The sequence below is a fragment of the Podarcis tiliguerta genome (genome assembly GCF_965153285.1).
Source record: "Podarcis tiliguerta genome assembly, chromosome: 18".
NCBI classification, from domain to species: Eukaryota; Metazoa; Chordata; class Lepidosauria; order Squamata; family Lacertidae; genus Podarcis; species Podarcis tiliguerta.
In genome coordinates this window covers 10,347,593-10,362,562 of record NC_139551.1, presented here as the reverse complement: position 1 = coordinate 10,362,562, position 14,970 = coordinate 10,347,593, and the positions used below count along the sequence as shown (strand labels likewise).

Below are 14,970 nucleotides of genomic sequence, written 5' to 3'. Positions count from 1 at the left end.
CAACTAGATGCCTCTGGGAAACCCGCAAGCAGGGTGTTAGAAATAATAGCACTCTCCTGCATTGCGGGGGGTTGGGCTAGATGACCCTTGGGGATCCCTTCCAACTCTGCAATTCTTTGATTACTCTGCAAAGAAACTACATCAATTTAAAGAACAGAGCAAAACCAAGCACAGCCCGCTTCTGGAAAAGAAATGCCACACACTGTCAAAATTTTTAAAAACCCCAATATCCAACAGATTTAATCATCCCAGCACCATCAGATATATATGCAAATGCAGAATAAATTATGCAAAGCAAGAGAAACTGGAGGTAGGCTGACTACATATGAGAGGGTGTCATCGGTGTGGAACCAGAATTATTAGCTTGGTCTAAGGAACAAGAGGAGATACAGCAGTCCTGGTCAGCGGTGGGAGGAGGGTGAAGTCAACGGTGGGAGGAGGGTGAAGTCAACGGTGAGCGAAGGAGGGTGATGTCAGTGGTGGTAGGAGGGTGAAGTCAATGGTGAGCGAAGGTGGGTGATGTCAGTGGTGGTGATGTCAGTGGTGGGAGGAAGGTGAAGTCAATGGTGAGCGAAGGAGGGTGATTTCAGCGGTGGGAGGAGGGTGAAGTCAATGGTGAGCGAAGGTGGGTGATGTCAGTGGTGGGAGGAGGGTGAAGTCAACGGTGAGCGAAGGAGGGTGATGTCAGCGGTGGGAGGAGGTTGAAGTCAACGGTGAGCGAAGGAGGGTGATGTCAGCGGTGGGAGGAGGTTGAAGTCAACGGTGAGCGAAGGTGGGTGATGTCAGCGGTGGGAGGAGGGTGAAGTCAATGGTGAGCAAAGGTGGGTGATGTCAGCGGTGGGAGGAGGGTGAAGTCAATGGTGAGCGAAGGTGGGTGATGTCAGCGGTGGGAGGAAGGTGAAGTCAATGGTGAGCGAAGGAGGGTGACGTCAGTGGTGGGAGGAGGGTGAAGTCAACAGTGAGCGAAGGAGGGTGATGTCAGCGGTGGGAGGAGGGTGAAGTCAATGGTGAGCGAAGGTGGGTGATGTCAGCGGTGGGAGGAGGGTGAAGTCAATGGTGAGCGAAGGAGGGTGATGTCAGCGGTGGGAGGAGGGTGAAGTCAATGGTGAGCGAAGGAGGGTGATGTCAGCGGTGGGAAGAGGGTGAAGTCAATGGTGAGCGAAGGAGGGTGATGTCAGCGGTGGGAGGAGGGTGAAGTCAATGGTGAGCGAAGGAGGGTGATGTCAGCGGTGGGAGGAGGGTGAAGTCAATGGTGAGCGAAGGAGGGTGATGTCAGTGGTGGGAGGAAGGTGAAGTCAATGGTGAGCGAAGGTGTGTGATGTCAGCGGTGGGAGGAAGGTGAAGTCAATGGTGAGCGAAGGTGTGTGATGTCAACGGTGGGAGGAGGGTGAAGTCAATGGTGAGCGAAGGTGGGCGATGTCAATGGTGGGAGGAGGGTGAAGTCAATGGTGAGCGAAGGTGGGTGATGTCAGCGGTGGGAGGAGGGTGAAGTCAATGGTGAGCGAAGGTGGGCGATGTCAATGGTGGGAGGAGGGTGAAGTCAATGGTGAGCGAAGGAGGGTGATGTCAGCGGTGGGAGGAGGGTGAAGTAATTGATGGGAAAGGAGAACAGGGAACAGCAGGGCAAGGAGAGACGAGCTCAACGGCGGGAGGAGGAGGGCAAAGCACCCCAGCCGCCGCCGCCGAGCCAGCCTCTCTCTACCGACAGCCGCACTCCTCAGCCACCATGTCGGGGTAGGCCTTCACCTTCATGCCTTGGTCATTGGTGAAGGTGACGATGATGCTCCTGGAGTACCTGACGGGGACGCAGCAGGGGGCTCTCTCCAGGGGCAGCCCCTGCTCCTGCACCCGCAGCAGGAAGAGCGTGTGCGAGTAGTAGTCGGGGACGCGGGACGAGAGCGGGAAGCGGCAGGGCCCGGCGCAGTTGTTGGCGTCGTACCACTCGGGGAAGATGATGTACCCCGTGGACACCAGCTCGATCCGCAGCTTGCGCAGCCGGCAGTAGTCGTCTCGCTCCGGGGTGCTGCGGTTGGCGCGGGGGGCCGCCTTCCGGGACTCCCGCCAGCGGGCGCGCAGGGCCTGCAAGGCTTTGAGAAGCAGCAGGCTGTGGATCTTCCGCCGCCCGGGAGATCCTTCTGCGGATCCCTCGGGATCGCCTCCACCGGAGACCCCGGGAGGGTAGTAGCAGAACGCCAGGAGGCCGTGGAAGAGGGTCTCGTGGTCCCGGAAAGCCGGGGAGGCCGCCAGCTCCCGAATCACCTCCCGCAATTTCTGCAGCAGTTGCCGCAGCAGTTTCCCCTCCAGCGCCCAGTGCGCCAGGTGGCTCTCCATCAAGGCCTGGCTGTTTTCGGGGAACAAGACCACCAGGGGGTCTTCGGACTGCACCAGACGCTCCAGCGCCACCTTCTCAGAGAGGTTGAGCACCCGGTGAGGCAGGGCTTCCATGGTGTCAAAGTTCAGCCGCAGCTGCGGCCCGGGGGCCGGCGGGGGGTCTCCGGAAGGGCTGAGGACCTTGTTGATGAACTGGGAGAGAGCAGCGAGGAAACGGCCGGTGCTTGAGGGTGCTGGGTGGGCGGAGGTGGCGTTCACCTGGGGGGCCAGGGAGGGCTGCACATCGGCCGTGGCAGACGTCGGGGGTACACTGCGGAGAGAAGGACGGCTGCATTAGGCCATTGGCTTCACAGTGGCCTAATAATAATAATAATAATAATAATTTATACCCCGCCCATCTGACCGGGTTTCCCCAGCCACTCTGGGCGGCTTCCAACAGAATATTAAAATACAATAACCTATTAAACATTAAAAGTTTCCCTAAACAGGGCTGCCTTCAGATGTCTTCTAAAAGTCTGGTGCAGTGGTACAGGGTTACATACGCCTCAGGTTACAGACTCCACTAACCCAGAAATAGTGCTTCAGGTTAAGAACTTTGCTTGAGGATGAGAACTGAAATCGTGCTCCGGCGGCGCGGCAGTAGCAGGAGGCCCCATTAGCTAAAGCGGTGCTTCAGGTTAAGAACAGTTTCAGGTTAAGAACGGACCTCCGGAACGAATTAAGTACTTAACCCAAGGGACCACTGTAGTTGTTTTTCTCTTTGACATCCGCAGGGCAGGTGCTACCACCAAGGAGGCCCTCTGCCTGGTTCCTTGTAACTTGGCTTCTCGCAGGGAGGGAACCGCCAGAAGGCCCTTGGAGATGGACCTCAGTGTCTGGGTAGAACGATGGGGGTGGAGACACTCCTTCAGTTATACCCCATAGAACTCCTGCCGTTCCCATGCGCTTTGAATGTGCATCATGTGCGCGGCCAGAGAAAGGAGGGAGAGAAATGCTGGTTTTCAAGGGAAGGAGATCAGCCGAGGTCTCCTGAGCGTGGACAGAGCGCCCTCCCTTTTGAGCAAATCAAGCACAGCCCTCGGCGGGGAGGGGAGGGGTCTCACCTGGGGTTCAGGTAAGGGACCACGTCCAGTTTGCCGTCGGCGGCGAGGAAAGATGAGGAGGGAAGAAGGACTGGAGCAGATCGGGGTCTCAGCCTGGCCAGGAGCAGCACAGCCGGAGTCATGCGGGTGAAGCACTTCGGGTCGAAACCGAACAGGAGGTTTTGGGTTTCGTGTTGGGAGAGGCCGGTGCCTGCAATGGAGGCAAAGAGGAGTAGAACAAATGGGAGGTCTCTCTGCGTTGCGGCTAATAAAGACCCCTCCTCTAATTCCTGAAAAGACGGCTGCTGCTATTATTATTGTTTTCTGCTGCTATTATTTAATATTATCAAAGGAGAGGCGGTGTGATGCAGTGGTTAGAGCATAAGACTTGGAAGACCAGGGTTCGAATCCCCCGCTCAGCCACATGCAGTTTAGTGGGGGGGGGGCCTGGGGGGGCCAGCCACTGCCTCTCTGCCTATCCTACCTCACAGGGTTGTTATGGTGGGGAGGATGAAATCGTAGAATTGTAGAATTGGAAGGGACACCCGGAGCTGGGCAGGGACAGAGGCAAAAGTGGACTTTTGTAGAATCAAAAACGGTAGGGTTGGAAGGGACCCCAAGGGTCATCTAGTCCAACCCCCTGCAATGCAGGAATCTCAGCTAAAGCATCCGTGACAGAGGGCCACCCAATAATAATAATAATAATAATAATAATAATAATAATTTATACCCCGCCCATCTGGCTGGGTTTCCCCAGCCACTCTGAGCGGCTTCCAACAGAATACAGTGGTGCCCCGCAAGACGAATGCCTCGCAAGACGGAAAACCCGCTAGACGAAAGGGTTTTCCTTTTTTCAATGTGCTTCGCAGGACGAATTTCCCTATGGGCTTGCTTCGCAAGACGAAAACGTCTTGCGAGTCTTGAGATTTTTTTCCGCTCCCCACCCCCTTTTTCTAAGCCGCTAAACCGCTAATAGCCTTTTAGCAGCTAATCCGCTAATCCCTTAAGCCTTTAATAGCCGCTAATAGTCGCTAAACCGCTAATAGCGCTAATCTGCTAAGCCGCTAATAGGGTTGCTTTGCAAGACAAAAAAACCGCTAGACGAAGAGACTCACAGAACGAATTAATTTCGTCTTGCGAGGCACCACTGTATTAAAATACAATAACCTATTAAACATTAAAAGTTTCCCTAAACAGAGATTTAGGGAGATTTTAAAATCTCTGCTTTAAAACCTCCAAAGAAGGAGAGAGCCCACCAGTTCTATGATTTTTTGAAAATAAACAACTTATGTCAAATAAAGTAATATTAAATAATCCGTTAGAATATAATAGTGCACAGTTAAATTAAACATCGGCAGATAATAATTAAACAGAACTTCACTCTTAACGGTCACAACAAACCATTTCCGAACTATAATCAATAAAATCCACGGTGCAATGGAAATTGGGAAGCAAAGGCACAAAACTTATAAAGTTATTTTAAAAAAATAAACACATCCCTGAACTCCTCTTCTAAGCCCAGTGTAAGGTCGACAGAGGCTTTACTCCCGTGTAAGGATTGCAACGTGGTGAGGATTGGGCCTTAGTGCTCTCAGGTGCAGACGATGTCAAAGCATGTTATGCATTTTAAAGGATTTATTTTGATGAACTTTTTATGCAAGAATGGACGCCTTTTCTGGGCTATTTGGAAAAGCACTACAAACAAGTGAAACCGCAGGCAGGATCCGAGAGAGGAGCATTGGAAGGAAAATAATAATAATAATAATAATAATAATAATAATAATAATAAAATACCCCGCCCTTCCCGGTTCAAAAACCGGGCTCAGGGCGGCTAACAACAAATTTAAAACACTTAATTGTAAAAGCAGCATAAAATACAGTATAAAAGCGTGGATAATAATAATAATAATAATAATAATAATAATAAATTTTATTAATATCCCGCCCTCCCCAGCCGAAGCCGGGCTCAGGGCGGCTAACAACAATCAAATAATCAAACAATCAAATAATCCAACATTCTAAAAACATTTCATTATAAAAATTAAAATCAAATTAATGGCAACCGTTAAGCAAAATTCTGTGCAGGTTGCCAGAGGAGGGAGTCAGGCTGGGCCCTGACCAAAGGCCTGGTGGAACAGCTCTGTCTTGCAGGCCCTGCGGAAAGATGTCAAGTCCCGCAGGGCCCTAGTCTCTTGTGACAGAGCGTTCCACCAAGTCGGGGCCAGTACTGAAAAGGCCCTGGCTCTGGTTGAGGCCAGCCTAACCTCCCTGTGGCCCAGGACCTCCAAGATGTTTTTATTTGAAGACCGTAAGTTTCTCTGTGGGGCATAGCGGGAGAGGCAGCCCCGTAGGTACGAGGGTCCTAGGCCGTATAGGGCTTTAAAGGTTAAAACCAGCACCTCAAACCTGATCCTCTACTCCACTGGGAGCCAGTGCAGCTGGTATAGCACCGGGTGAATGTGATCTCGCAGCGAAGACCCCGTAAGGAGCCCCGCTGCAGCATTCTGCACCCGCTGGAGTTTCTGGGTCAGTCTCAAGGGCAGCCCCACATAGAGCGAATTACAGTAGTCAAGCCTAGAGGTGAATAACAGTAAAATTCAAAATGATAAAGTAATTGCATTACAGTGATTTTTGTAATAGATAAAAGAGTTGGATATATAATGCAAAACCAAAACACTGTGGAGCTGGAAGTGAAAAGTCAATACATTAAATATCTATTGAATTTGAAGTTAATTTGGAAAAAATTTGGAAATTCAATAAAAATACATACCTGTATTGGGAAGGGGATTTATTTTGCATATTTTGCATATACTTGCATGCTATGGAAAGTGCAAAGGATGAAAGCCCCCCCCCCCCCCCATGCTTGGCTTGCGTGTTAAAGGTTTGTTTCTATTTCATTTTATGCAATGGGGGTCCTACCATTGCTGCTCTGGCGCTTGATTGCCAAGGAAACCTCAAAGCTGAGCTGCCCCAGGGAATGTCTGCCTGACATCGCCGACCCCTGAAGGACAAGGTACTGGGTTCTGCCGGAGAGACAGACGACCTGTGGGGTGAAAATGAGACAGCATCCAATATTTGCTAAAGGCAGCAGCACCACATTCATTTCGCATCGCCTCCGTTAGGCAGAAGTTCAACAGGTGATGTCTCTCTGCCAACGGCTTCCTCTAGAATTCCAGGTTGCCCAAACCTAGGTCTTCCAGCTGTATTGGACTACAACTCCCATCGTCCCTAGCTAGCAGGATCAGCAGTCAGGGATGATGGGACTTGTAGTCCCAAGGCAGCTGGAGACCCAAGTTTGGGCAAGGCTGCGGATGGCAGGGGAAAGCCTTACCAGTTGGATTTCCGCAGGGCTGTGCCTGCAGAGCAACTAAATAACAACTGAGAGTCAAAGCATCGCCCTCATTTATGTTTCTTAAAGTATCAGTTTAGGAAAAACAGGGCCCAGGAATCTATTTAGGTCAGCTTTTATGCTCACTGGTAGCGTGGTCCTCGACATGGAGGCTCTATTTCATTCATTCACTCAGCTTTTATTGGCACAATTCAGACAATAAAATCATAAAAGAGAGGGGGGGGGGGAAACATGAATAAAACATTGGTGATCAAGGTCTGTTAAACACAGGAAATGTATAAAAGAATCAGTAGCCACCATTAAGTAAAATTAAGTAGTTTCAAATTTGACTTTAAAAATCTGGGCTAAATATCCTCTAACAATCTCCGTAGATCTGGGCATACACAACAGATACTGGATTCCAAATTCTTTGCAAGCAGATACTTTAAGCTGCAAGAGAGTCGCCAGTAGGTCTAAGAGTGTTGATAAGAGGGAAATCCAAAATTATACGGTATATTGTATCTGGCGTATTCATTCCACCAGAGCAAAGTCTATTCTGGAAGGGGATTTTCTGAAACCTTCTAGGCAGTACAAAGGAGGGGGAATGCATTTGAACAGGCTAGCATAATAAATCTGCGGTGCAAAGGGATATCTAAACCATGGGTAGGCAAACTAAGGCCTGGGGGCCAAATCCGGCCAAATCGCCTTCTAAATCTGGCCCACGGACGGTTCGGGAATCAGTGTGTTTTCACATGAGTAGAATGTGTCCTTTTATTTAAAATGCATCTCTGGGTTATTTGTGGGGCATAGGAATTCATTCATTTTTTATTTCCCCCCCCCCAAAATGTAGTCCAGCCCCCCACAAGGTCTGAGGGACAGTGGACCCCTGCTGAAAAAGTTTGCTGACCCCTGATCTAAAGTATAAAAAATAGTTGGGTTCTATTTCCCTGAAATGGCAGCTGTATTGGAAAATTTATATAGAAAGGTTTATTGTTTTGTGTACATTCGATTGTAAGATAAAATACATGCAAAGGGACTTGACAGGAAGTCAAAGTTGAAGAAAAGATTTCGGAAGATAAAAGGGAGGGAAATATTTACATTCATTATTATCATCTTGTGTGCCGGTGTGTGCGTGTCTGCACATATGTGTGCTTTTGTATGGAATGTTTGGGAGGAAATAAGACGGTAAATAACAAATAAACTAAATATTGATGTATGTATTTTTTATTTCTTAATTATATTCAGTGGTAGTATGGTTGTATTGTTTTTTGTAACATAAAATCATTCAATTAAAAATTATTTTAAAAAAGAAATGTCAGCTGATGGACTATCTTTGTCCATGAAATGGGCATGTCGCTTTAGGGCTGGGACGACCCTCAGGTTGAAATCCCAACGATGCTCACCTGGTGACCTTGGGCCTCGCCTACCTCACAGGGTTGTCGTTTGAGGATAAAGGCCAAGGGGAGCTCTGCACGTCTCGCCCGAAGGAAAAGAGGGGCGTCCAGAGCCATGAATGAAATAATCATCTTATAGTTGGATGGCAAGTTGAGAGGAGTTCCCTACCAGGACAGACTTTGCTCGTGTGCTCAAGACATCGATTCCATAAAACATATTTTGCTGCACTGTGTGAAATATGAGCAGGCCATATGAGCAGGATACTATCCTTGCTGGTATCAGATCAGATACTTTATTCGGCTATAAGCCCACAAGATAAAACCAATCAATAAATAAAATAGCATTTTACATTCTGAAATATCAACTAAAATATTTCAACACATAATCTCCTTCACGTTACGTACCATCTCTAGATATACCATATTGTGGCCTTGAGTATAAGGATAAAGTTTACTCGATTTTTAATAGTCATGCAGCATTCCATGAAGTCTTTTGTATGAAAGAACTGAGTTCAGGAATCTGGCAACCTGTAATGTTCTATAAGAGTCAATGTCCTGGAGTAGATAGGCTAGATGTAATTCGGGTGGTTTAGCAACAGTTTCCAAAATAATTGAACTCAGAATCCTTGATCGGGGAACAAAATATAAAGGACAATTAAACAAGATATGATAAAGGGATTCTATTGATTTGTTGTCACATGCGCATGAAACCGAGATTTTACCGTTAGAAAATCTATTGCTCAGCACGTTTGAGGGGAACACATTAAATCTGGCTCTAACAAAAGCGAATCTATGCGACGCAACCGATAAGGTAGACAGATATCGAGGTATCTGGGACATAAATGTAATGCCCTGATTTATTGGGGAACATGTACCTCCACCTGTATACTACCCTTGCTGGTACCTTTCCCGGGAAAATCAGAGGCTCACTATGTCAGGTTCCTATTGGAAGACCGGACAAATGCTAGAACATTAGCAGTGGCAAAGTTTTTATTGGTGGTTGCAAGAACCAGTGATCCCTATATTCTGAACGAAATGCTTGTTTAACCTGGAGGTAGGCTGTCTGAATCGTGTATTGCTTTGTAACGATTTGTTGGGTCTCTGGACCGGAATAAGGGTTGATGATGATGATAATCATCTTTCCAACGATTGCCGCCCCCCCCCATCCCCGTTGGCATACCTGTTTAGGGTGGAGACCTTCCCCTCCCACCAGGAATTTCTCCGGGCTCCCGACGCCCCCCGATTCCTTGCCGCCTTGGTAAAATATCAGCAGGGCCAGTTGCAGGGACCTCAAGGAGCCCCCGGCATCCTCTTCGTGGAAGGCCAGCTGGAAGAGGAGTTTCGTTTCTGCCTCCCATTTCACTGCAGGAAGGAAACCGGAGAATCAGACAGGGACCTGCTTCTTCATCATGGGACAAGGGAGACCCCCCCTCACTCCCACCATTGCTGGTGTGCCAAATGCCAACTTAAATAGTAAACGCCGCTCCACAGGGGGACAGCCAAAACTCTTACACTTGCTCTGCGTTATGGGAAAACCAGGCGTCATTTGAGATCTCAATGAGGACTAGCGCCTCCAGACACGTTTAATCTGGTTTTGCATTCCTTTCGTATACATATGCGGTGAAAGTACCCTTTGAGATTTCACCTCCAGAAACTAATGGTTCTCTCCACTTCATATAGATTTATAAAACGAAATAGTAACAAAAACCTTGCTCGCCTGCCTGCCTGCATTTTAAAAAAAGCAACAGGCAATGCTATTCACATTGCCTTGGCAGTACACCCAACCACCTAACACCCAAGTCAAACCCTGATGCCATCCTGAGACTAAGCTCCGGCCGAGAAGTACCGCACACCTGAAGAACCAGGCGGCATGCGTTGTAGCGGGCCGACTTATTTGGCTCTTTGCATTATGGCAAGTTGTTGTGCGTTTTTCTGGCGAAATTGCCATAGTTGATCCTGAACAGAGGCAGAGAAAGAGCGAGGAAGACACCGTGAGTACTGCAATAAACGTTGCAGTGCACGGAGCACTTTCTGCCCGGTATCCCCTGTTCTTCAATGTATTCTGTTCTTTTTGGGGAACTGAATAGATTCTATTCTTCTCCCATCAAATTCCCACCGCTGGCCCTGAATATACAGAGAGACGGAGATAGGATGAGACCTGTAACAAAGTGTGTGGCGTGTGGGGCTTCTCAGCCAGGCCACCCCAAACCCAGCAGCCAAGCCCTCTTTCACAATACGCCATTCCACCCCACCCTCTTGCTCATCCTCCTCCATTCTCTGCCCCCCAACACACACTGGGCTTTCCAGTCTGCATCCTCAGCCTACGGAAGACATTGCGGGGGGCAGGCTTCCTGGGGCACTTTAAATTTGAGGGGTTTCTGCAATATTTGGGGTTTATCCCAAGCCTGTCAACACTTTCCCCTTTGTGCATTGGGGGGTTCGGTTTTGGCTGCGTAGATCACTATTTACTCTTTGCATTTACTAGAAATCAGAAAATCTCATAACTCGATCCCATTATTGCAGAAACCAGCTGGGAGGAGGGGGGGTTGAGACTAGAATAATCTAGCACAGCCTCTCATTGGCTCTGGCTTTGCCTACTCTTTGGGGTCCCTGCTTCCCGCCCCGCCAGTCCCCAATGGGCACCAGCCAGCAGTGGCGCTACCTGGAGAGACAGAGATCAGGCCTTGCCTGAGTGACTCATGCCCTAGTTGAACCCGAGCTAGACTACTGCAACACACTCGGGAATGGGGCTGCCCTTGGAAACTTTGCATAGGGGCAGAGCACTGGCAGGGATCAGAGATGGGGCCACCAATCCCATAATAAGTGTGCTGTCTGACAAGGCCCTTGCAAGGTTGGCACTGCCCATTAAAGCTCTGAGCAAGGGAAGAAGACTCTCAAGCTGGGAGACATTAATAATAATAATAATAATAATAATAATAATAATAAATTTTATTTATACCCCACCCTCCCCAGCCAAGACTGGGCTCAGGGCGGCTAACACCAGGTATAAAAACAATTGATTGGAATACAACTTAAAAAACAAGATTAAAATACAACATTAAAATGCAGCCTCATTTCAGGAGAAACTCAAATCAAAAACTTCTTTGGGGATGAAAACGTCAAGTCTTCACCAAGGCTAACTATCCAGACTGGTCCTACGCGGGCCAGAAAAAAGGCATGGAAGTCCCCAAAAATCTGGACGTTATCTTGACGCCTGGGTGCCGAGAGCTCCTGCTTATAACCCACACCTGCTAGGCCAAATAAGAACATTGGAAGAGCACAGTGGCAGGATCAGGCCAATGGCAAACCTAGTCCAGCGTCCTGTTCTTGCAGCAGCCAAATACCCCTAAAAACTAGGGATTGTGATAGACTGCCTCTGGACTGGGAGGTTCCATAGAAACATAAGAGCCTGGCTGCTAGTTCAGCACCACAGTGGCCAGTCCGATGCCTCTTCTGGGAAACTGGATTCAAGCATCAGAGCAACACTCTCCCCTCCTGTCATTTGCAGCAACTGATATTCCTGCCTTGCAGGGGGTTGGACTAGATGACCCTTGGGTCCCTTCCAACGATTCTATGGTTCTGTGATATTCAGAAACACCGCTGCCTCCCGTCATAGAGGAAGAGCAAAGCAGCATGGCTACTAGCCATCTACAACACCCCAAACTTGTCCAAATCCCTTTCGAAGCCACCTAGGAAACCTGCCCTGAATCTTCCAACCTTCAGTTTCGCTGGGATTCCCGTGAGTTCTAGCATTCGGGAGGGAAACTTTTCAACACCCCACTTTTTCAACGTCATGGATCGTTTTATCTATCATGTTGCCTCTTCCTCTAAAAAGCCCCAAACGCGGATCCCAGGAAACTTGCTACACCCCTTGACCGTTTGGGCTGCCCTCTTCTGAACCTTTTCCAACTCCCTTTTGAGGCGAGGCACCCAGAACCATTCACCGCCTTCCAAAGGTGTCTGCACCGTCAATTTGCACAACGGCATCGTGACCCTGGCAGTTTTGTTTCCAATCCCTTTCCCAGTGATCTGAAGTGTGGAAACAAATTGGCGCTCGCCAGTTAAGAGCTCTCATGCAATGGACACCTACCTTCTTCTAGGTGGAGCCACAGAAGCTGGTTTTCCCCTGGGTCGTCCAGGTGAGCGCTGACCCGCTGCAGAGAGGCCAGGACACCCCGGGACACATCTGTGGGGCAGACCCCAAACACCTCCATATCCTCCTCGCTCCAGATTGACCCGCTCAGAGCCTTCAGGAACCTGCTGTCGTAGCTGGTGAGAAGACCCACAACCTCCACAGGACGGCGACTCCATTCGCCACCCCGGTGCACCTTCACCCTACAAACAGGCCCCTGGGGGTCTCCGTGGGGCCTTGGCCGAAAGCTAGCCCTGTGGGGCCACAGACCTAAGGGCCCGTCCCAGTCTGCGTCCGTGGGATATAGGGCCTCCACCGTCATCCTGAGGTCTGCAAAGTCCGACGTGCCCAGGACTTCGTCCTCTTCTGGGGGATTGGGCTCCCCAGATTCCCTGGAGCTTGGAAGCTCAGGCCCTTCCCCTGCTAGGATCTCCTTCCCAGGCGCAGGGATAGACTTGATCATTAGCAGGAGGCTCAGGACGGCTCCTCCGATACCGGGACGCATGGTTTGTCTTGGGATGCTTCTAGGAAAGCCGCCGCAGACCAGCAGCAAATGGAGACATCCTTTGAAATAGGGGGTAGAGGAAGCGTCCACAGAGAGCGAGCGAAACGGCCGGCGAAGAGGTGTCTCGAATTCTCTCCTTTCAACCCGGCTGTCCTTGAATCAACAATGCAGAGTGTTGTTCCCTGGAGAGATTATTGGAGGAGGAGGAAGAGAAGTTTGGCTCAAAGGAATCCTTCTCTGTTCTATTTTCAGCAGCTGGTTATCTCCAAAGGCCGGGCGCTTTCACAGAACTCAAACCACCCAGATGGTTGCAACCTTGGCTTGGCAATCTTCTTTATTCCTGAAACCCCAAACCGGAGCAAAACAAGCAAGACGCGTCCCCCCTCCCGCCCCGAGAAACAGTCCCAAAGATGGGCATGTCTTTCTAAGGACGTCCGGAGAGCCCACAAGCCTGGACCAACCAGGAGAAATAATAACAAGTGATTTATTCCACCCATCTGACTGGGTTCCCCAGCCACTCTGGACTGATTCCAACACAGTAAAACATCAAATTTTAAGAACTTCCTGATACAGGGCTGCCTTCAGTTGTCTTCTAACAATCAGATAGTTGTTTATCTCCTTGACATCTGATGGGAGGGCGTTCCACAGGACGGGTGCCACTACCGAGAAGGCGCTCTGCCTGGTTCCCTGTATCCTCACATCTCACAGGGAGGGAACCTCCAGAAGGCCCTCAGAGCTGGACCTCAGTGTCCGGGCAGAACAATGCGAGCAGAGATGCTCCTTTGGGTATACAGGGTTTAGGGCTTTCAAGCTCAGCACCAAGGCTTTGAATTGTGCTTGAAAATGTATCAGGAGCACCCCCCCCCCCATCATTCAGTTTGTACAGACTTCACACACACTCACACACTACATACGCTACACTTCTGTTATAAATTCATAGAAAATCAACCATACATCGGATTTGCACTGTTCCACTTTTATTTTACTCCATGAAGGAAAGACTACAAAATGGGGAAGGTTTGATACAGGGCGCCATAATCCCTTCACCATCCCAGCACATCCACAGGAGCCCTGCCCAGTTGCTATGCCAACCCTGATGATCCCAGACAGAAGACAATCAAGATCACAAAGAACTTGCATATGGGAGTGGATTCAGCATGATCAGATTTCCCTCAGGGGGCAGGAAACTGCGACTACCTTTTGTCTTCAGAAAATGACTCATGCGGAGGGGGAGAAGGGAACCAGCCAGGTGACAGGACACTCAGGTTACCACCACAACTCCTCCCTCAACCCCTCCTTTCCGTAATGTATGCATGATGTTTCTGAGGGTGGGCTTGACCTAGAGGAGGGGAATTTCAAAAGTTTTTATAAGGTCTTGCACACCATTGTTCTGGGTCTTTCCTCTCTCCTGCGAGTGAGGGGAACACCCTGCTGCAACAGTTCAATAAAGACCAAGCCTACAGGCTGCTGATTTGCTCCAATTTACTCTGGTTGGTGTCTTTACTTTTTGTCCAAGGGAGCCCTCAGATTTTTCCGGTAACAGAAACGTACTGGGAGCCAGTGTAAATCCTTTAGGACCGGTGTTCTATGGTCTCGGTAGCCGCTCCCAGTCCCCAGTCTAGCTGCCTCATTCTGGATTAATTGTAGTTTCTGAGTCACCTTCCAAGGTAGCCCCACGTAGAGTGCCTTGCAGTAGTCCAAGTCGGAGATAACCAGAGGTTGGACCATTCTGGTGAGACACAGCGCAAGCAGGGAGGGTCTCAGATGGAGCTGGTAGACAGCTGCCCTGGTTGCAGAACTGACCTGCGCCTGCATGGACAGCGGTGAGTCCAAAATGACCCCCAGGCTGCGCACCTGGTCCTTCCGGGGCACACTTACCACTTTCAGTCCCCCAAACCCACCCACCCCTTGTCCCCCAGAAACAGCACTTCTATCTCATTGGGATTCAACCTCAATCCGTTAGCTGCCATCCACCTAATGGGCGATGACACGATGACTCCTAAATTTAATTATCATGCCGTGCTGCGTAATGTACCAGATTTTACCAGGAACCCAAAGCAAAAGTCCGGATGGTTCTAATTCAAACCCTGAGGAAACCAGGGTTTCCAAATTCCTAGGCTGGGATCCCCAAACCTTCTAAGTTATAGAACTGTAGGGTTGGAAGAGACCATGAGTGTCGTCCAAATCCATGCAATGCA

At 49.5% G+C, this 14,970-nt stretch overlaps 1 protein-coding gene and 1 long non-coding RNA gene across 9 annotated transcripts; one reads left to right on the top strand and one right to left on the bottom strand.

Annotated features, from left to right (window-relative positions):
• Positions 1-211: 211 nt before the first annotated feature.
• AMH (anti-Mullerian hormone) lies at positions 212-13,623 on the bottom strand. The gene is made up of 6 exons (XM_083421574.1): positions 12,226-13,623; positions 9,316-9,497; positions 6,333-6,456; positions 3,435-3,624; positions 1,154-2,641; positions 212-430 (listed from the first exon to the last, which is right to left on the bottom strand). Exons 1-5 carry the CDS (start codon positions 12,770-12,772, stop codon positions 1,699-1,701), a joined length of 1,986 nt encoding a protein of 661 aa, XP_083277700.1. The 5' UTR covers positions 12,773-13,623; the 3' UTR covers positions 212-430; positions 1,154-1,698.
• LOC310668630 lies at positions 392-1,154 on the top strand. Of its 8 annotated transcripts, none has more exons than XR_014506718.1 (5): positions 392-512; positions 577-625; positions 675-727; positions 806-825; positions 898-1,154. It is a non-coding gene; the product is annotated as an uncharacterized lncRNA (long non-coding RNA). The 8 variants fall into 8 exon arrangements; XR_014506719.1 differs by having other exon boundaries at positions 806-870; positions 946-1,154; XR_014506720.1 differs by having other exon boundaries at positions 675-739; positions 799-825.
• Positions 13,624-14,970: the final 1,347 nt, after the last annotated feature.